Here is a 21,917-nt window from a genome sequence, read left to right on the forward strand (position 1 = left end):
GATTACGTGCCCCTAACTCCACCCCCACCAGGGGCCCCTGAGGCAACTGCCCCTGATTACGTGCCCCTAACTCCACCCCCACCAGGGACCCTGAGGCAACTGCCCCTGATTACGTGCCCCTAACTTCACCCCCTCCAGGAGCCCTGAGGCAACTGCCCCTGATTACGCAGAAGCACAGTAACCGACAAGGACGACAACAAGTAGGCCAGTATTAGGCAAGGAGTCACACACAGAGAGAGAGACGGGCTCCGGAAGGATAGACACAACAAGTGGAGTCCCACAAGGTAGATTAATGGTTTCCCGCCACCGCCGCTGCTGCTGCTGTTGTTGCTGCTGCTGCCGCCGCCGCCGCCGCTGCTGCTGCCCCACGTCACCTACCTACCTCCAGAGGTGGGTGCCCTCAGGTTACCACCTGAGGGCCATGCCCAGGTGAACACGGCAGGACGGAGCATTCTGCTGCAGGAGTACCTAAACAGACCACACCAGTGGTGAGATACATGCCTCCATTAACTCAAACCCAGCTGGCTAAACTTGCTCCAGTAAGGTCACACCAACGTTGCGTCACCATAAATCAACACAACATCAACTTTTAATCAATGTAATCAATGATGTGAACGTTGATTCAATGTTGGATGAAGGAGATGTGCGGAGAGTGTTACCCGGGCGGGATGTTACCCGGGCGGGATGTTACCCGGGCGGGATGTTACCCGGGCGGGATGTTACCCGGGCGGGGTGTTATACAAGCAGGTAGGTTAGACAGGAGACCGGAAGGACATATAGCAAGATACACTTGAAGAACTTGAAGAGGACAAACAATAGGTTGCTCACACCACAAGGAACCTCATCCAGGAGGTACACCTTAATATAATAGCATCAGCGGCATATGCTTAACTAGCAGATATAAAAATTCCTTCCAGGACCCCTAAACAAGGGTCCTTCAACGCGCCGTAAAGACCCATATTCACCTCCCCCACTGGAACGTCTCACGCATCCCGCACCCCAGATACACAAGACGAGGAAATAGAACGTTTTGAGATTCATAACGAGACTGTTTCCAGAAACGTTTATGTCAAACCTACGACAGGTTAGAACCACTGAGACTGTAAACACGTGACGTCAGAGGGGTGAAGCAGCTGCACCAATGTGTGCGTGCTGTCCCTGTGACGTCAGAGGGGTGAAGCAGCTGCACCAATGTGGGCGTGATGTCCCTGTGACGTCAGAGGGGTGAAGCAGCTGCACCAATGTGGGCGTGATGTCCCTGTGACGTCAGAGGGGTGAAGCAGCTGCACCAATGTGGGCGTGATGTCCCTGTGACGTCAGAGGGGTGAAGCAGCTGCACCAATGTGTGCGTGATGTCCCTGTGACGTCAGAGGGGTGAAGCAGCTGCACCAATGTGTGCGTGTTGTCCCTGTGACGTCAGAGGGGTGAAGCAGCTGCACCAATGTGGGCGTGATGTCCCTGTGACGTCAGAGGGGCGAAGCAGCTGCACCAATGTGGGCGTGTTGTCCCCGTAACTTCTAAGGGGTGACGCATTTGTGCCAATGGCCGGCGGGGGAAGGTGGGGGGTGGAGGGGTGACGCCAGTCTCCGTAACATAAGAGGGGCGCGGCAGCTGGGCCAATGGGGGCGTGTCGAGGCGGGCGAGACGCCGGCGTGGGCGGCGCCTATTGGACGACCTCCCGCCTGTCATGGCCGGCCCCACCTGTTGCCACCTTCGCCTCATGCTTTATCTACCCTCATGTCAGTAACCTCCTCACGAGACGACTGAGGAGAGTAGTGAAGATGGCCTGGGGCGACAGCCGGCCTCACCACGCCCGTCACACGGACATAAGTCCCCTCGAGCGGAAGGTGGGTGGCATGGTGGGCGCGGGGTCCGTAAGGGCGACACGCCCCCCACTCCACCACAGGCGGGCCGGCCATGGCGCCACACGCGACCCTCCCACAATTGGCTCTGCCTTGTTGATGCATTAGGCCAGATGTCAACATATTTAGCCGCCAGAAATGGCAGCTCCGATCCCGAGCACCTCTTTGTTGGCCTCTGACGTGCCAATATTTATGCCTAATTGCGGCCCACCGCGCACAATGGCGGCGGTCAGGGTACTCCACCGCGGCCGGCCTCTCCCACACTGGGGAGGGACGGGAGAGGGACGCCCCACAATGAGAGGGGGTCCTTCAGTGAAGTCTACACAAGAGCGGGAGGGAGTGTAAGGGACGGGGTGCAGGGGACGGGGTACAGGGGTCGAGATACAGGGGAAGCGGGGTGTAGGGGACGGGGGTATAGGGGACAGGGGTACAGGGGATCGGGGGTGCAGGGACGGGGTGTAGGGGATGGGGGTGCAGGGGATCGGGGGTGCAGGGAACGGGGAGCAGGGGACAGGGATACAGGGGATCGGGGGTGCAGGGGAAAGGGGTGTAGGGGATGGGGTGCAGGGGATCGGGGGTGCAGGGGACCGGGGTATAGGGGACAGGAGTGCAGGGGACGGGATGCAGGGGAAGGGGGTGCAGGGGACGGGGTGCAGGGGAAGGGGTGTAGGGGACGGGGTACAGGGGACGGGGAGCAGGGGGAAAGGGGTGCAGGCGACGGGGTCAGGAGAGGGTGAGCAAGGGAGGAGGGGGATGCATGGGAACTAGAGAGAGAGAGGAGGAACTAGAGGGAGAGGAGGAACTAGAGGGAGAGAGAGAGAGGAGGAACTAGAAGGAGAGGAGGAACTAGAGGGAGAGGATGAACTAGAGAGAGGAGAAACTAGAGGGAGAGGGAGAGGAGTAACCAGAGGGAGAGGAGGAACTAGTGGGGTGGGGTCGGGGGTTAATGGATAGTGGGGGGGGGGGGTCCCTGGAGGCTATATATGCCCCCGTCCTGTCCCGCTCTCATCAGTGTCTCCCCAGAGGTCAGAGTGGATGCTTCACGGCCCTGAGCTTCTCCCGCCTCCACTCTTCTCCTCCCCGGCCATCCCATCAACATTAACCTGTCCTGCCTCGAGGGATATCCTGTGGCTTTTCCTTGGCTGTGACCTGCCTCAAGGGTGACCTGGTGTGAACTGCCTCGTGCACACTTCCTTAGAAGTGACCTAGCGGAAGAGTGACGGGTACGATTTCCCTCGCTCTAGTGTGACCTGGAACACGAGTGGCTTTGTCGGGTGTGTCTCTAACGTAGTGTGACCTTCTTTAAGAACATTTTAGAGTGACCTCCTTCAAGAACATTTTTGAGTGACCTCCTTCAAGAACATTTTTGAGTGACCTCCTTCAAGAACATTTTTAGAGTGACCTTCTTCAAGAACATTTTAGAGTGAACTTCTTCAAGAACATTTTAGAGTGACCTTCAAGAACATTTTAGAGTGACCTCCTTCAAGAACATTTTTAGAGTGACCTTCTTCAAGAACATTTTAGAGTGAACTTCTTCAAGAACATTTTAGATTGACCTTCAAGAACATTTTAGAGTGACATTCTTCAAGAACATTTTAGAGTAACCTTCTTCAAGAACATTTTAGAGTGACCTTCAAGAACATTTTAGAGTGACCTTTCCTAAGGCTGACTTTGGTGTGACCTGCTACCGCAAGTTGATTTCTGATTATCCTCAGCAGTGATTTGACTCCAAGTGTGACCTGGTTCACATGTGACGTCACTCAAGTGTGACCTCGCTCAAGTGTAACCTGCTTCAAGTGTGACCTCACTCAAGTGTGACCTTCTTCAAGTGTGACGTCACTCAAGTGTGACCTGTGGTGGGTGCGTGTGATGGTTGAGGAGCGAGTGTGGGCTTGAGACATGACCAGCCACACCCCGCACAACTCCTCCCCGTCCATCTTCAGACCCTGGCAGTCGTACATGGGCGCTGCCCACGCCCCGCCGCCCACCAGGAGCGAGGCTATGGGCGGGCGTGTCAAGCGCCCCGCTCCGGACAATGAAAACTCTCTGCCTGTCAAGTATGTGAAGAGTGAGGGCGGCGATGTGGGCGTAGTGAGGATGGCCAACCCACTAATGGCTCATCTACGTGGGCTGGCGCCGCCGCCGCCGCCCATGCCGCCGCCAATGCCACACTGTCTGGCAGCCTCCGGCGCTATGGGCATGATGGCGGGAATAAGCAGCATGGCGGGGTTCGTGCCCCCGGTGACAGGAATGGGCACAGTGCCCCTACTGGGGTCCCTGGCAGGGCTGGGGGGCATGGGGCCCCTCGTGCCCCTCCTAGATATGCTAGTACCCGCGGCGGAAGTAGAGCGCGTGTGCGGGCGAGCGCGCGCAAGGCCTAAGAGATTCGCGTGCAGCGAGTGTGGGTCAGCCTTCAGCAACAAGGGTCAGCTGAGGGGTCACGTGAGGATCCACACAGGGGAGAGGCCGTACGCATGCGCACACCATGGCTGCCACAAGCGCTTCACCCGTAACGAGGAGCTGACCCGCCACCGACGCATCCACAGCGGCGCCCGGCCCTTCCCCTGTCCCCTCTGTGACAAACGCTTCGGTCGAAAGGATCACCTTAAAAAGCACATCAGAACCCACCAACGGCACCCCCTCCTGCCCCCACACCCCCTCCTGCACCGTCTGCATCAGCTCCACCACCTGCCCTGACCCCTCCACCACTTGCCCTGACCCCTCACACCACCTGCACCAGCTCCACCTGTCCTCACCCCTTCACCATCAACTACGGTCTGCACCCACATGCAACGGCCTCTACATCATCCACAGTGACCCTCAGCAACCCCCCCCCCCCCCCCACATCATCTACCGTCTACACCCACAACAGCGGCCTCCACATCACTACCGTAGCCATCTACCATCTACCCCACACCACCTCAATAAGCTGCAGTAACTACAACTACCTCCACAACATACAACTTGTATATATTGTACATGATATTCATTGTTATCTAAGTCACTAGTAATAAACATTTGTTATGATCCATTTTGTTTTTACATGATCCACTGAGCTGTTGCCATAATAGCTACTGAGCCATGCTGCCATACTAGCTACTTAACCATGTTGTCATTCTATCTACTGAGCCATATTACCATACTGGCTACTGAGCCATGCTACCATACTGGCTACTTAGCCATATTGCCATACTGGCTACTTAGCCATGTCATAGTGGCTACTGAGCCCTATTGCCATACTGGCTACTGAGCCATGTTGCCATACTGGCTACTTAGCAATGATGCCATACTAGCTACTGCGCTATGCTGCCATGCTGGCAACTGAACCATGTTGCCATACTGACTACTTAGCTATGCTGCTATACTGGCTACTGAGTCATGTTGCCATACTGACTACTGAGCCATGTTACCATATTGGCTACTAAGTCATGTTGCCATACTGGTTACTGAGCCATATTGTCATACTGGCAACTGAGCTACGTTGCCGTACTGGTTATTGAGCCATATTGTCATACTGGCTACTGAGCCATGTTGCCATACTGGCTACTGAGTCATATTGTCATTCTGGCTACTGAGCCATGTTGCCATACTGGCTACTGAGCCATATTGTCATACTGGCTACTGAGCCATGTTGCCATACTGACTACTGAGCCATGTTGCCGTACTGGCTACTGAGCCATGTTGCCATACTTGCTACAGAGCCATGTTGCCATACTGGCTACTGAGCCATTTGTCATACTGGCTACTGAGCCATGTTACCATACTGGCTACTGAGCCATGTTGCCATAATGTCTACTGGGCTATATTGCCATACTGGCTACTGAGCCACGTTGCCATACTGGCTACTGGGCCACGTTGCCATACTGGCTACTGAGCCACGTTGCCATACTGGCTACGGAGCCATGTTGCCATACTGGCTACGGAGCCATGTTGCCATACTGGTTACTGAGCCATATTGTCATACTGGCTACTGAGCCCTGTTGCCATACTGGTTGCTGAGCCATATTGTCATACTGGCTACTGAGCCATGTTGCCATACTGGCTACTGAGCCATGTTGCCATACTGGTTACTGAGCCATATTGTCATACTGGCAACTGAGCAATGTTGCCGTACTGGCTACTGAGTCATACTGGCTATTTAGCGATATTGTCATACTGGCTACTGAGTCATATTGTCATACTGACTACTGAGCCATGTTGCCATACTGACTACTGAGCCATGTTGCCATAATGTTTACTGAGTTATATTGCCATACTGAGTCATGTTGCCATACTGGCTATTGAACAATGTTGCAATACTGGCTACTGAGCCATATTGCCATACTGGCTACTGAACCATATTGCCATAATGGTTACTGAACCATAAAATCATATTGTCTTCTGAGCCATATTAGCTACTGAGCCATATTACTCCTACTGGAGCCTTAACCATATATTGATTCTGGTTACTGAGCCATATTCATCTTAGCTACTGAGCAATATACTCATACTACTACAACCATGGTCTAATATGGTCACCCATGTTAACCACTGTGGGTGACGACGGTTACCATGGGTGACGATGGTAACTACAATGGGTGACGATGGTAACTACTGTGGGTGACGATGGTTACCATGGGTGACGATGGTAACCATGGGTGACGATGGTAACCATGGGTGACGATGGTTACCATGGGTGACGATGGTAACCATGGGTGACGATGGTAACCATGGGTGACGATGGTTACCATGGGTGACGATGGTAACCATGGGTGACGATGGTTACCATGGGTGACGATGGTAACTACTATGGGTGACGATGGTTATCTTGAGGTTATCTTGAGATGATTTCGGGGCTTTAGTGTCCCCGGGGCCCGGTCCTCGACCAGGCCTCCACCCCCAGGAAGCAGCCCGTGACAGCTGACTAACTCTCAGGTACCTATTTACTGCTAGGTAACAGGGGCATTCATGATGAAAGAAACTTTGCCCATTTGTTTCTGCCTCGTGCGGGAATCGAACCCGCGCCACAGAATTACGAGTCCTGCGCGCTATCCACCAGGCTACGAGGCCCCTATGGTAACTACTATGGGTGACGATGGTTACCATGGGTGACGATGGTAACTACTATGGGTGACGATGGTTACCATGGGTGACGATGGTAACCATGGGTGACGATGGTAACCATGGGTGACGATGGTTACCATGGGTGACGATGGTAACTACTATGGGTGACGATGGTTACCATGGGTGACGATGGTAACTACTATGGGTGACGATGGTTACCATGGGTGACGATGGTAACCATGGGTGACGATGGTAACCATGGGTGACGATGGTTACCATGGGTGACGATGGTTACCATGGGTGACGATGGTAACCATGGGTGACGATGGTTACCATGGGTGACGATGGTTACCATGGGTGACGATGGTTACCATGGGTGACGATGGTAACTACTATGGGTGACGATGGTTACCATGGGTGACGATGGTAACTACTATGGGTGACGATGGTTACCATGGGTGACGATGGTAATCATGGGTGACGATGGTAACCATGGGTGACGATGGTTACCATGGGTGACGATGGTAACCATGGGTGACGATGGTTACCATGGGTGACGATGGTTACCATGGGTGACGATGGTTACCATGGGTGACGATGGTAACTACTATGGGTGACGATGGTTACCATGGGTGACGATGGTAACTACTATGGGTGACGATGGTTACCATGGGTGACGATGGTAACCATGGGTGACGATGGTAACCATGGGTGACGATGGTTACCATGGGTGACGATGGTAACCATGGGTGACGATGGTTACCATGGGTGACGATGGTTACCATGGGTGACGATGGTTACCATGGGTGACGATGGTTACCATGGGTGACGATGGTAACTACTATGGGTGACGATGGTTACCATGGGTGACGATGGTAACCATGGGTGACGATGGTAACCATGGGTGACGATGGTTACCATGGGTGACGATGGTAACCATGGGTGACGATGGTTACCATGGGTGACGATGGTAACTACTATGGGTGACGATGGTTACCATGGGTGACGATGGTAACTACTATGGGTGACGATGGTTACCATGGGTGACGATGGTAACTACTATGGGTGACGATGGTAACTACTATGGGTGACGATGGTTACCATGGGTGACGATGGTAACCATGGGTGACGATGGTAACCATGGGTGACGATGGTAACTACTATGGGTGACGATGGTAACCATGGGTGACGTTGGTAACTACTATGGGTGACGATGGTTACCATGGGTGACGATGGTAACCATGGGTGACGATGGTAACCATGGGTGACGATGGTAACTACTATGGGTGACGATGGTAACCATGGGTGACGATGGTAACCATGGGTGACGATGGTTACCATGGGTGATGATGGTAACCATGGGTGACGATGGTTACCATGGGTGACGATAGTTACCATGGGTGACGATGGTAACCATGGGTGACGATGGTAACCATGGGTGACGATGGTAACCATGGGTGACGATGGTTACCATGGGTGACGATGGTAACCATGGGTGACGATGGTTACCATGGGTGACGATGGTTACTATGGGTGACGATGGTAACCATGGGTGACGATGGTAACCATGGGTGACGATGGTAACCATGGGTGACGATGGTTACCATGGGTGACGATGGTAACCATGGGTGACGATGGTAACCATGGGTGACGATGGTTACCATGGGTGACGATGGTTACCATGGGTGACGATGGTAACCATGGGTGACGATGGTTACCATGGGTGACGATGGTAACTACTATGGGTGACGATGGTTACCATGGGTGACGATGGTTACCATGGGTGACGATGGTTACCATGGGTGACGATGGTAACCATGGGTGACGATGGTAACCATGGGTGACGATGGTTACCATGGGTGACGATGGTTACCATGGGTGACGATGGTTACCATGGGTGACGATGGTAACCATGGGTGACGATGGTAACCACTGTGGGTGACGATGGTTATTGTAACAACTGTATTGTAAGCACATTGAGACCCATTGTAACCACTAGTCACTCTTTACTGCCAACAACAATCACCTCCCACCAACAACAGTCACCCCCAGGTACCAACAACAATCACCTCCCACCAACAACAGTCACCCCCAGGTACCAACAACAATCACCTCCCACCAACAACAGTCACCCCCAGGTACCAACAACAATCACCTCCCACCAACAACAGTCACCCCCAGGTACCAACAACAATCACCTCCCACCACCAACAGTCACCCCCAAGAACCAACAACAATCGCCTCCCACCACCAACAGTCACCCCCCAAGAACCAACAACAATCGCCTCCCACCACCAACAGTCACCCCCAAGAACCAACAACAATCGCCTCCCACCACCAACAGTCACCCCCAAGAACCAACAACAATCGCCTCCCACCACCAACAGTCACCCCCAAGAACCAACAACAATCGCCTCCCACCACCAACAGTCACCCCCCAAGAACCAACAACAATCGCCTCCCACCACCAACAGTCACCCCCCAAGAACCACCAACAATCGCCTCCCACCACCAACAGTCAGCTAGAACAAGAAGTAGCAACAAAACAGTGCTGGACTAAAGGTGTTTGCGCGGGCTAAGAGCAGTAATCTGCGGACACAAGTGATCTTGGGGAAGGTTGTGGGATTACTGAGGCTTAGTGGCATCCATCACAGATGGGTCCGGGTTAGCCAGTCAAGTAGCGGATTGAGGAGTCAAGTACGCGGGGGGGAGTGAGCGATGCTGGGGGGAGGGGATTGTGAGGGAGGGAGTCTGGGAGGGGGAGGTGAGGGAGGGAGTCAGGTATGGGAGGAGGTGAAGGAGGGAGTCAGGTGTGGGAGTAAGAGAGCTTAGAGGAAGCTCCATTATGTCCATACTTGACCCAGCTACCTGCTGCCTTTTCTCTTATGAGGAATGAGGCGGAGGGTCAGTGAGGAGGAAGAGGTCAATGAGGAGGAGGGTCAGTGAGGAGAATAAGTGAGAAGGTGGAAGAATAGGGTGAGGAAGAGGAGGGAGCGTATCAGTTTATCAGTAGTTACCTATCAGTGACTACGGGGAAGTGGAATTCAGCTCTGAAAGCTGTGCCTACAAGCCCGGTTGTATCTGCTGCCTTACAACCCTGGCATCAAAATTCTTCCTTGAAACTGACCATAAATAACTAAATAATGTTCAAACTATCCCTGGTGTGTTAACAGTACCTGTGCCAAGTATTAGTTGGCTTATTGTACCTTGTTCTATTGACCTAGTGTCCCTAATTGTCATTTATTCCTCCCTGAGTCATGTCAACAATTAAGTGTCCAGGGCATATTGTTCCATTTATTCCACCTGTACAATGGAATACAACGTACAGTACAGTCTACGTTTTCACTGTATTCCCCCTGTACAATAAATAAATACTAAGTTGTTATTCCCCATGTACAGTGAATACAAAGTGGTTTTACAGGTTTGGAACCAAGGGCCAGGCCTCTGTACTTACAGTCGTGCCCAACACCTACCCTGCAGTAACTTGATCTAAGTTCCCTTACCTCACTCCAGGTTCCTGCACCTAAGTGGTTGGTTGTTAGGCAGCAATAGCTAACTATCTATCTCCCTTACTACCTCACCCTCTCTCTTCTCCTTATTCCATTATGTCTCTCCCTCTCTCTTCTCCTTATTCCATTAAGTCTCTCCCTCTCTTCTTCTCATTATTCCATTAAGTCTCTCTCTCTTTCTCTCTCTTCTCCTTATTCTATTAAGTCTTTCCCTCTCTCTTCTCCTTATTCCATTAAGTCTCTCCCTCTCTACATCTCTCCCTCCCTCCATCTCTCTCTGGCCTTCAAGCTCACTACGTGTCACTTCAGTTCCTTATCAGCATGAGTGTTAGTGAAGTGTTATAATGTAGGTAATGGTGTTTATGTGATCAATTGTAACGATTGTAATTGATCATGTGCTGGAGAGACAAGTCGTGGTTTATCGACGCGAGTTGATGAACAGAAAAAAGCACTAACAAAATGTAATAAGAATAATGCCATTGCTAACCAGTGTTGGTATTTTAATCATAGAATAGATTATAATAATAATAGAGTTGTATATACGTGCCCAAATGTTCAAGAGGAGGGAGAAGGAGCAGTTAGATTCTAGAGAAACAGTAAAGTTTTTTTTTTCTACCGCAGACGTGGCCACACATTTACAATGCTAACCAGCATATATACATTTTCTTCTGTCCTCCATGGACAGGGTTAGAGATGTGTTAAACATATAGTTCAAGGGTTTATTGAACAATCAACCACAGAAGGTGATTCGGTGCTTTTAAAATGCTAAGCTAACCTACATACGTAAATACATAGATAAACAGATTTACGTATGCCCTACATAAAGTATTTGATGTGTCTTTTACATAGTGTCATTAATGGGCATTTACAAAGGTGAAATGTAATTCTGATCAGCTTCCATATGTACTTTATACACATACATATACATACACACACACATATATATGTACACATACATATATACACACACACATGCATTCACATACATTTGTCTCTTTTACTCTGACAGAGTGAGATAGCTGATAGAGAAACTAAGTGTGCAATTAAGCACTTAATCACTGAAGGTGATGAAAGTGCTTTTACAAGCTCAGGTTATATAGTTACATCACATATATACATTATAATTGATACATTACATGGTTAATCTTGGGTACAAGTCCAATATATCATCAAGTGTTCCAGTACTCATATAGTAATTACACAGTTCAGCATACCTTAGCCCAGGAGGGCGAAAGTCAGTCAATATGGGACATTCTACAATATAATGTTCAAGAGAGTGCATGTTTTCTCTTTCACAAAGTTGACACATTGTGTACTCGACATTTGGGTTTTGAGAAAGCGGCCAGATACGTCTATATCCCAGGCGTAAACACACGATGTTAGAGATATGGGTCTATAATTATCTGAGTGTGGTTTGGGGATGGGAACAATGACACTCTTTGTCCAAGCATCAGGTAATACTCCTTCACGTAAATTCATTCTGTACAACACTAATAGTGGATTACCTGGTACGTGTGAGACTAATCTCAGTAGACTGTAAGTAATACTGTCCTCTCCAGGAGCAGTTGTCTGTTGGGGCGTGTCATTAAGTTTCTGCTCTATGTTAATTGGGAGTGAGCTGTAGCTTGATGTTAGTGCTCATTGATCAAGGAGAATGTTTGCTTGTTCTAGTGGGCTGTGGTGCAGTGGTTTGGTTGTGCTATTTCTAGAGATTTTTCGTATCTTTTCCCAAACTTCAACAAGTGTTGTTTGCTCATTTATACTTTGTAGGAACTCTTCCCAATGTTTATTACGTATAACGTTGCTCATGTCACTCACCTCTATATTTGCAACAAGAAATGCATGCAAGTCACCTTGTGCTTTGGTTCGTTTGTACGTATCTCCAAGTTGCTTTACTCGTCCATGTTCTCTAACAAATACGGGGTCAAGGACCCACTTGGGTGGTGTTAGGTGTTGCCCACTTCTGCTAGGCTTACGATCTGTTCCCAACACACCCATGTGTCGTAGTAGGTAGTAATCGTATCAACGAGATCTCTGGAGAAGGCTTGTACATTCGTTATTGTGTAATCTTGATACCATTTTGATATACAATTAATAAAGTGGTCATGCAAACCATATGAAATATTCATTTTCCGTCTCTGATGTCTATTAGGTACATCACACTGTACCTCATAGGAAGCAGAAACTGCACAGTGATCACTAACCAAGTGATTTACCAACGAACATTCCATCCTATTTTGCACAAGGTTTCTACCCATTACATAATCAAGTCTGCCTCCCAATAAATAAATTTGGGTATCCGTAGTATACACGGCTAATCTGTTGTCATAAACATATTTGATAAATTTGCATCCATTATCGTTGTTAGTAATGTCTCAAGAAATAAATCTGTTAGTAAAGTACATCCAACAACCCGTAAAATTATTCTTAATGAAGCTAAATTAACTAATCTTATTAATTCGTATAAGCAGAGAGCTTGTGGAGCCCAGACTGGGGACAATGTTCCCGGGGGCCCCTGCTCACAGCTCTCAATAACCAAGACAATGTTCCCAGGGCCCCTGCCCACAGTTCTCAGTAACCAGAACAATGTTCCCGTGGCCCCTGCCCACAGTTCCCAGTAACCAGGACAATGAAACAATCATCTGAAACTGCGGCATCCCCTGGGAGAGTCCCCGGGGATGCCCTTGTGAGCATAACCATAACGTGTGATGATGGAGGCGTGGTGACGCGCTCTGCCACACACACATAAACGCAAGCTAGGAGAGCATTGCTCTAAGCCTGTTTCCAGTTACGGCCCCGCTCCTGTTCCAGGTAAGTCTACTGCCCCCCCCCCCCTCACCATAACCCGCTCCTATACCAGATAAGTCCACTTCCCCTCTTCACCATAGCCCGCTTCTGTGCCAGGTAAGTTCATTATCCACCTCACCATAGCCCGCTCCTGTGCCAGGTAAGTTCACTATCCCTCCAACATAGCCCACTCCTGTGCCAGGTAAGTCCACTACCTCCTCACCATAGCCCGCTCCTGTGCCAGGTAAGTACACTACCTCCTCACCATAGCCCTCTCCTATGTCAGGTAAGTACACTACCCCCATCACCATAGCCCGCTCCTGTGCCAGGTAAGTACAGTAACCCCCCCTCACCATATCCCGCTCCTGTGCCAGGTAAGTACACTACCCCCCTCATCATAGCCCGCTCCTGTGCCAGGTAAGTTCACTACCCCCTTACCATAGCCCGCTCTTCTGCCAGGTAAGTTCACTAACCCCTTCACCATAGCCCTCTTCTGTGACAGGTAAGTCCTCTACCCCCTCACCATAGCCCGCTCTTCTGCCAGGTAAGTTCACTACCCCCACTCCTGTGCTAGGTAAGTCTATTACCCACCCCTCACCATAGCCCGCTCCTGTGCCGGGTAAATTCACTATCCTCACTCCTGTGCCAGGTATGTCCACTACCCCCACTCACCATAGCCCACTCCTGTGCCAGGTAAGTCCACTACCCCCCTCACCATAGCCCGCTCCTGTGCCAGGTAAGTTCACTACCCCCACCATAGGCCACTACCCCCCCCCTCCTCCCTCTCCATAGCCAGCTCCTGTGCCAGGTAAGTACACTGCCCCCACTCCTGTGCCGGGTAAATTCACTACCCCCTCAGCCTAGCCTACTCCTGTGCCAGGTAAGTACACTCTTTCCCCTTACCATAGCCCTCTCCTATGTCAGGTTAGTATACAAACCTTGTCACCATAGCCCGCTCCTGTGCCAGTTAAGTCCACTACTCCTCCCTCACCATATCCCGCTCCTGTGCCAGGTAAGTACACTACCCCCCTCATCATAGCCCGCTCCTGTGCCAGGTAAGTTCACTACCCCCTTACCATAGCCCACTCCTGTGCCAGGTAAGTCCACTACCGCCTCATAATAGCCCGCTTCGGTGCCAGGTAAGTCCACTACCCCCTCACTATAGCCCACTCCTTTGCCAGGTAAGTCCACTACCCCCTCACCATAGCCCGCTCCTGTGCCAGATAAGTCCACTAACCCCCTCACCATAGCCCGCTTCTGTGCCAGGGAAGTCCACTACCCCGCCCTCACCATGCCCCGCTCCTGTGCCAGATAAGTTCACTATCCCCACTCCTGTGCCAGGTATGTCCACTACCCCCCCTGACCATAGCCCGCTCCTGTACCAGGTAAGCTCACTACCCCCCTCACAATAGCCCACTATCCCCCTCCTCCCTCACCATAGCCTGCTCCTGTGCCAGGTAAGTACACTACTCCCACTCCTGTGCCAGGTAAGTCCACTACCCTCACTCACATTAGCCTGCTCCTGTGCCAGGTAAGTCTACTACCCCTTCAGCCTAGCCCACTCCTGTGCCAAGTAAGTACACTCCTCCTCACCATAGCCCTCTCCTCTGCCAGGTAAGTCCACTTCTCCCCCCCCCCTCCCTCACAAAAGCCCGCTCCTGTGCCAGGTAAGTACACTACCCCCCCTCACCATAGCCCGCTCCTGTGCCAGATAAGTTCACTCTCCCCTCACCATAGCCCGCTAGTTTGCCAGGTAAGTACACTACCCCGTCACCATACCCCGCTCCTGTGCCAGGTAAGTCCACTATCCCCTTCACCATAGCCCGCTCCTGTGCCAGGTAAGTTGTCTACCCCCTCACCATAGCCTGCTCCTGTGCCAGGTAAGTCCTCTACCCCCTCACCATATCCCACTCATGTGCCAGGTAAGTATACTACCCCCCCCCCTCATAATAGCCCTCTCCTGTGTCAGGTAAATACACAACCCCCCCCCCTCCACCATAGCCCGCTCCTGTGCCAGGTAAGTCTACTACCCCCGCCACGATACCTCGTTCCTGTGCCAGGTAAGTCCACTACCCCCGCCCCTCCCCATACCCCGCTCCTGTGCCAGGTAAGTCCACTACCCCCCTTACCATAGCCCGCTCCCGTGCCAGGTAAGTATACTAGACATATGTAACTATACTAGGTCTTACATATGTGGAATACTAGATTCTGAATGATTCCTTACACAGGTTCCTGAAGGCTGTTCTGATGTTAGCCAGCCTCGCATATGCCGCAGACGTTATTCTTTTTGTGTGGGCTTCAGGAGACAGGTTTGGCGTGATATCAACTCCTAGATCTTTCTCTCTGTCCGTTTCATAAAGTACTTCATCTCCTATTCTGTATCCTGTGACTGGCCTCCTGTTTCCACTGCCTAGTTTCATTACTTTACATTTACTCGGATTGAACTTTAGCAGCCATTTGGTGGACCAATCATTTAGTTTGTCTAGGCCATCTTGTAGCCTCCTACTATCATCGTCTGCTTCAATCCTCCTCATAATTTTTGCATCATCGGCAAACATTGAGAGAAACGAGTCTATACCCTCTGGGAGATTATTTACATATATTAGAAACAGTATAGGGCCAAGGACTGACCCCTGCGGGATTCCACTTGTGAAGTCTCGCCAATCTGAGACCTCACCCCTCACACTGACTCGTTGTTTTCTGTTGCTTAGGTACTCTCTTATCCTGTGGCGTACCTTCTCTTTCACTCCAGCCTGCATCTCCAGCTTTTTCACTAGCCTCTTGTGTGGTACTGTATCAAAGGCTTTCTGGCAATCCAAAAATATGCAGTCTGCCCACCCCTCTCTTTCTTGCCTGGTTGTAGAATTCAATTAACCCTGTGAGGCAGGACTTGCAATCCCTGAACCCATGTTGATGCTGTGTTACAAAGTTCTTTTGCTCCAGATGTTCTACAAGCTTTCTTCGCACAATCTTCTCCGTCAGCTTGCATGATATGCAGGTTAGGGACACAGGCCTGTAGTTCAGTGCCTCCTGTCTATTCCCTTTCTTGTATATCGGGACTACATTGGCTGCTTTCCAAATTTCTGGTAGTTCTGTTGCCAGTGATTTGTTATACACTATGGAGAGTGGCATGCACAGTGCTTCTGCTCCTTTCTTTAGTATCCAAGGGGAGATTCCATCCGGGCCTATAGCCCTTGTCACATGCAACTCTAGTAAAAACTTCCTTACTTCCCCACTTGTAATCTCAAACTCATCTAGTGGTTACTGGTTAACAATTCCCTCTCTTATCTCTGGAATATCTCCTTGCTCTAAGGTGAAGACCTTCTGGAACTTCTTATTCAGTTCCTCACACACTTTCTTGTCGTTTGTAGTGAATCCTTCTGCCCTATCCTTAATTTCATTACCTGTTCCTTTACTGTTGTTTTTCTCCTAATGTGGCTGTGCAGCAATTTAGGCTGAGTCTGTCTTGCTTGCGATGTCATTTTTGTATTGTCTTTCTGCCTCTCTTCTCATCCTGACATATTCATTCCTGTATCTTTCTCTGCTCTCAAGTGTCCTGTTATTCCTATAGTTTCTCCAAGCCCTTTTACTTTGCTGCTTAGCTAGCCTACATCTCTGATTAAACCATGGGTTTCTCATCTTCATTTAATTGTTTGCTTTTTGGACTGGGGCAAACTTGTTTGCTGCCTCTTTGCACTTCTGCGTGATGTAGTCCATCATGTCTTGGGCCGTCTTTCCCCTGAGCTCTGTTTCCCATGATATATCTGTTAGGAATTTTCTTATTTCCTCATAGTTTCCCTTTTGGAATGCCAGTCTTTTGTTTTCAGTACCCCTCCTCGAGTTCAATAGCCCTTCTTCAACCAGATACTCAAACGTCAGTACACTGTGGTCGCTCATTCCTACTGGGGCCTCAAAGCCGATTTCCCTTATGTCGGAGTCGTTCAGAGTGAAAACTAAATCGATTTTTTTTATTAATACATGAGGTACATCTGCATTAGAACAGCTACCCTAGACTATATGAAGTGGAGTACAGTGTGTCAAAAAAGCTAACTAGGTGATGCTAAAAAATCCCCATCACACAGGAGTCATACTCACACATGTGATAGGCAGTCTTCACTGGCAGACTCCGGAAGCATTTTTGAGGGTATTATCAACACAAGATTGAATAAGGCAGCAGTGGTAGTAAAAGTCCCCATCTCGCAGGATGGTTAGTCATACAGAGCCATATGTTTAGTAGCCTGCACTGGCAAATTTTGGGTACACTGTGAGGATATCTTCAAGAATACGAATGAATAAAGTAATTGCAAAGCTCCAGGTACCTCATACCAACTGGTCTGAAAGGTCTAATAACTGGCCATTCGGTGATGTAGTGTGGGAGATCGTGACGACTAGGTCGAGTCTCGCTAGTTCGTCGTTTCCTCTCATCCTAGTGAGTTCCCTGACATCTTGGCTAAGAAAATTTCTTGTCGCCACCTCCATTAGCTTGGCTCTCCATGTATCCTCTCCTCTATGCGGTTCCTTGTTCTCCCAGTCTATCCTTCCGTGATTGAAGGATAGGATGTGGTACGAACAAGCTGCTGGTACTGGGTACTACTCATTCAAGCCTGGCAAAAAGATACCCAGAAACATTGCATGAGCCATACATCTGGAGCGGCTGGCTGACTGAGTGGACAGTGCTTTAGACTCGTGTACCTAGGAACCGGGGTTCGTTCCCCGCTGCCGGCGGAAAAACAAATGGGCAGAGTTTCGTTCACCTTGATGCCCCTGTTACCAAGCAGTAAGTAGGTACCTGGGAGTTAGACACCTGCTACAGGCTGCTTCCTCTGTGTGTGTGTGTGTGTGTACTCACCTAATTGTACTCACCTAATTGTGCTTGCGGGGGTTGAGCTCTGGCTCTTTGGTCCCGCCTCTCAACCGTCAATCAACTGGTGTACAGATTCCTGAGCCTATTGGGCTCTATCATATCTACATTTGAAACTGTGTATGGAGTCAGCCTCCACCACATCACTTCCTAATGCATTCCATTTACTAACTACTCTGACACTGAAAAAGTTCTTTCTAACGTCTCTGTGGCTCATTTGGGTACTCAGCTTCCACCTGTGTCCCCTTGTTCGCGTCCCACCAGTGTTGAAAAGTTCATCCTTGTTTACCCGGTCGATTCCCCTGAGGATTTTGTAGGTTGTGATCATGTCCCCCCTTACTCTTCTGTCTTCCAGTGTCGTGAGGTGCATTTCCCGCAGCCTTTCCTCATAACTCATGCCTCTTAGTTCTGGGACTAGTCTAGTAGCATACCTTTGGACTTTTTCCAGCTTCGTCGTGTGTGTGTGTGTGTGTGTGTGTGTGTGTGTGTGTGTGTGTGTGTATGTGTGAGTATGAAAAAAGTAGTTTGTAACAGTTGAGAGACGGGCCGAAAGAGCAGAGTTCATCCCCCGCAAGCACAACTAGGTGAATACACAGACTTAGACTTGGTTAAAAAGTGCTGGTGGGAGGTAATAAACCCAATAGTTAAAGAGTGTCATATCTGTGGAACAGAAGCAGAGGTACCGCTATTGCACTGCTTACTGGAATGTGAAGCAACTGAAGCCCTGCGCATCAAACTCAACATTAATCCAACGACAGCAGCTGCATTAGATACAAATTCTACAGCGACTACAATGATTAGAAAAGCAATTGAAGAATGGGACACACTAGCATCTATATCCGTCACCAAGATAATGTTATTAAAACAAGTCTAAAACCAGTGCGCAAAAACTGAAGCGGAAAAGAAAAGGAGAAAACCCCACTTCAATTTAAAACTTTGGCCCAAATATTACAGTAACAAGGCTATTGTAAATAATCGAACTGTATTACGGTCTCGCTATAGCCCGTGCTACATGGACATGTTGTTCTGAGCAGCTGAATCTAAAACAACAAGAAACAGTCTTGTTAAGAGGATTGTCTACTGCACCTTGTAAGACGATGTAAGTTACATCTGAACATTTGGTTTTAATACACCTGTGTTGGGACTTCCCTTCATCGTCATTCAAGCACTCCGGCATTATAGTAAGTTTCTCCATTGATATATTGGTGATTTTCACCCTTAGTAGTTATATGGTAGTTTCTCATCCGGTTTGTTATAGTAGTGTGGGTTCGGGTACGGTAGGATAAGTTGGGGGGTACCGTTGGGTGGGTTAGGGGCATAGTGTTTGGGTTAATGGTATCGCAGGGTGGGTTAGGGGTACAGAAGGTGGGTTTATGGTACCATAGGGTGGGTTAGGGGTACAGTATGGGGGTGAATGGTACCGTATGGTGGGTTGGTGTACAGTAGGATTTGTTGGAGGTACATGTTGTTGTTTTAGATTCAGCAACTCGGACCAAAAGTTCCAAGTAGCACGGGCTATGGTGAGCCCGTAGTCGATTTACCTGGCACAGGAGCCGGGCTGTAACTGGGGGGGAGGAGGCTGTAACGTTGTAGGTACAGTTTAATGTGCTGAAGGTACAGTAGGGCAAGTTGGAAGTACAGTAGTCCTGGCTGGGAGTTCAGGAAGGTGGCTGGAAAAAGGCAAGAGGGCAAATCAGTATACAATGAGAGACTCATTAGGTGGGCGGCCAACAATGGTTCGCCTCGTTACCGCCAGATGCCTCTCGCGTTGAGACAAAAGACGATCGCTCCTGCGGTCTGAACTTCAAAAGATGGCGGCGAAAGCAAGAGCCGTATTTACCTCACCACCTTCATCCTTGCCGCACATTCCCGCGAGGATTTCTTCTGTTGGTGTGGGCGAGGGAGGGAGTGTGGGAGCGGTGTGGAGAAGGCCGCTCCCACAAAACGCAATACAAGAACGGTAGTAACAAATGTCCGCCTCTGACGGCCCCGTCAAAAAGAGTTGTGGAGGCGTCGACGAGCGAAACTAATTGATGCCACAAGGCTGCTGACCCTCCCCACCGCCCTTGTTACTGGTCTCGTTGGGCTTGTCAGTGTTCCTTGTTGGGCTTAGTAATGTTACCCCCTGACTTGTTACTGCCGCTCTTGTGTTGTGCTCTCATTTACACCTGGGTTCACCTTCTGGAATCCGGCTCTTTGTGTACTCACCTAGTTGTGCTTGCGGGGGGTTGAGCTCTGGATCTTTGGTCCCGCCTCTCAACTGTAATCAATGGGTGTACAGATTCCAGAGCCTACTGGGCTCTATCAGATAGCTCTACCTGAGCATACCTCTATCATACCCGGAGCATACCAGGTATGCTGTCATATCTACATTTGAAACTATGTATGAAGTCTGCCTCCACCACATCACTCCCTAATGCATTCCATCTGTTAACTACTCTGACACTGAAAAAAGTTCTTTCTAACGTCCCTGTGGCTCATTTGGGTACTCAGTTTCCACCTGTGTTCCCTCGTTCGAGTACCCCATGTTAAACAGCTTATTCTTGTCTACCCTGTCAATTCCTCTGAGAATTTTGTAGTGATCATGCCTCCTCGAGCTCTCCTGTCTTCCTGCGACGTGAGGGGCAGTTCACGCAGCCTTTCTTCGTAACTCATGCCTCTTAGTTCTGGGACTAGCCTAGTTGTATACTTCTGAACTTTTTCCAGCTTCTTGTGTTTGACAAGGTACGGGCTCCATGCTGGGGCCGCATACTCCAGGATTGGTCTTACATATGTAGTATACAAGGTTTTTGAATGATTCCTTACACAGGTTCCTGAAGGCAGTTCTGATGTTAGCCAGCCTCGCATGCGCCGCAGATGTTATTCTTTTTATGTGGGCTTCAGGAGACAGGTTTGGTGTGATATCAACTCCTAGATCTTTCTCTCTGTCCATTTCATGAAGGACTTAATCTCCCATTTGGTATCATGTGTATGGCCTCCTGTTTCCACCGTCTGGTTTCATTACCTTACATTTACTCGGGTTGAACTTTACTAGCCATTTGTTGGACCATTCATTCAGTTTGTCTGGGTCATCTTGTAGCCTCATACTATCTTTCTCTGTCTTAATCATCATCATAATTTTTGCATCATCAGCAAACAATGAGAGCACCGAGTCTATACCCTCCGGGAGATCATTTACATGATCTCAGAAACATTATAGGTCCACGGACTGAACCCTGCAGGACTCCACTGGTGGCGCCTCGCCAATCTGAGACCTCCTCCCTCATAGTGACTCGCAGTCTTCTATTGCTTAGGTACTCCCTTATCTAATGGAGCATACCTTCCCTTTCACTCCTGCCTGTATCTCCAGCTTGTGCACTAGTCTCTTGTGTGGTACTGTGTCAAAGGCTTTCTGACAATCCAAAAATACGCAGTCTGCCCACCTCTCTCTTTCTTGCCTGGTCGTAGAATTCAATTAATCCAATTAATCCAGCGAGGCATAACTTGCCATCCCTGAACCCATGCTGATGTTGTGTTACAAAGTTCTTTTGCTCCAGATGTTCCACTAGCTTTTTTCGCACAATCTTCTCTGTCAACTTGAAGAGTGCGCGCGCGTGTGTGTGTGTGTGGTTGGTGGGTACGTGTTATTGTTAGTGATGTTAACTTGTTCTGTTATTGTAGTAGGTATATCAGTTCAGATATGTTAATGGGTAAAAGATTAATATATATTATCTTTTACAATTGTTAAGTATTTGTGTCAGCTTGTAGTCTCTTTTGTGGTGTTTGTGTCAGCTTGTGGCATGTTTGGTAGTGTTTGTGTCAGCTTGTGGTAGCGTTAGCGGATAGTTTCGTGCTGTAGTTGCATGGTAGCCAATG

General features: G+C 49.5%; 1 protein-coding gene across 1 annotated transcript; it reads left to right on the forward strand.

The window, feature by feature from the left end:
* Positions 1-3,761: 3,761 nt before the first annotated feature.
* Positions 3,762-4,559, forward strand: LOC123750148 (Krueppel-like factor 16). Its single transcript, XM_045732271.1, has one exon. The coding sequence runs from the start codon at positions 3,762-3,764 to the stop codon at positions 4,557-4,559; it is 798 nt and encodes a 265-aa protein (XP_045588227.1).
* Positions 4,560-21,917: the final 17,358 nt, after the last annotated feature.

This window comes from Procambarus clarkii, chromosome 43 (assembly GCF_040958095.1).
Source record: "Procambarus clarkii isolate CNS0578487 chromosome 43, FALCON_Pclarkii_2.0, whole genome shotgun sequence".
In the NCBI taxonomy this organism is placed as follows: Eukaryota; Metazoa; Arthropoda; class Malacostraca; order Decapoda; family Cambaridae; genus Procambarus; species Procambarus clarkii.

Excerpts from the sequence above, each read along its gene's own strand:
- LOC123750148 (XM_045732271.1), top strand. The coding sequence starts at position 3,762 with ATGACCAGCCACACCCCGCACAACTCCTCCCCGTCCATCTTCAGACCC.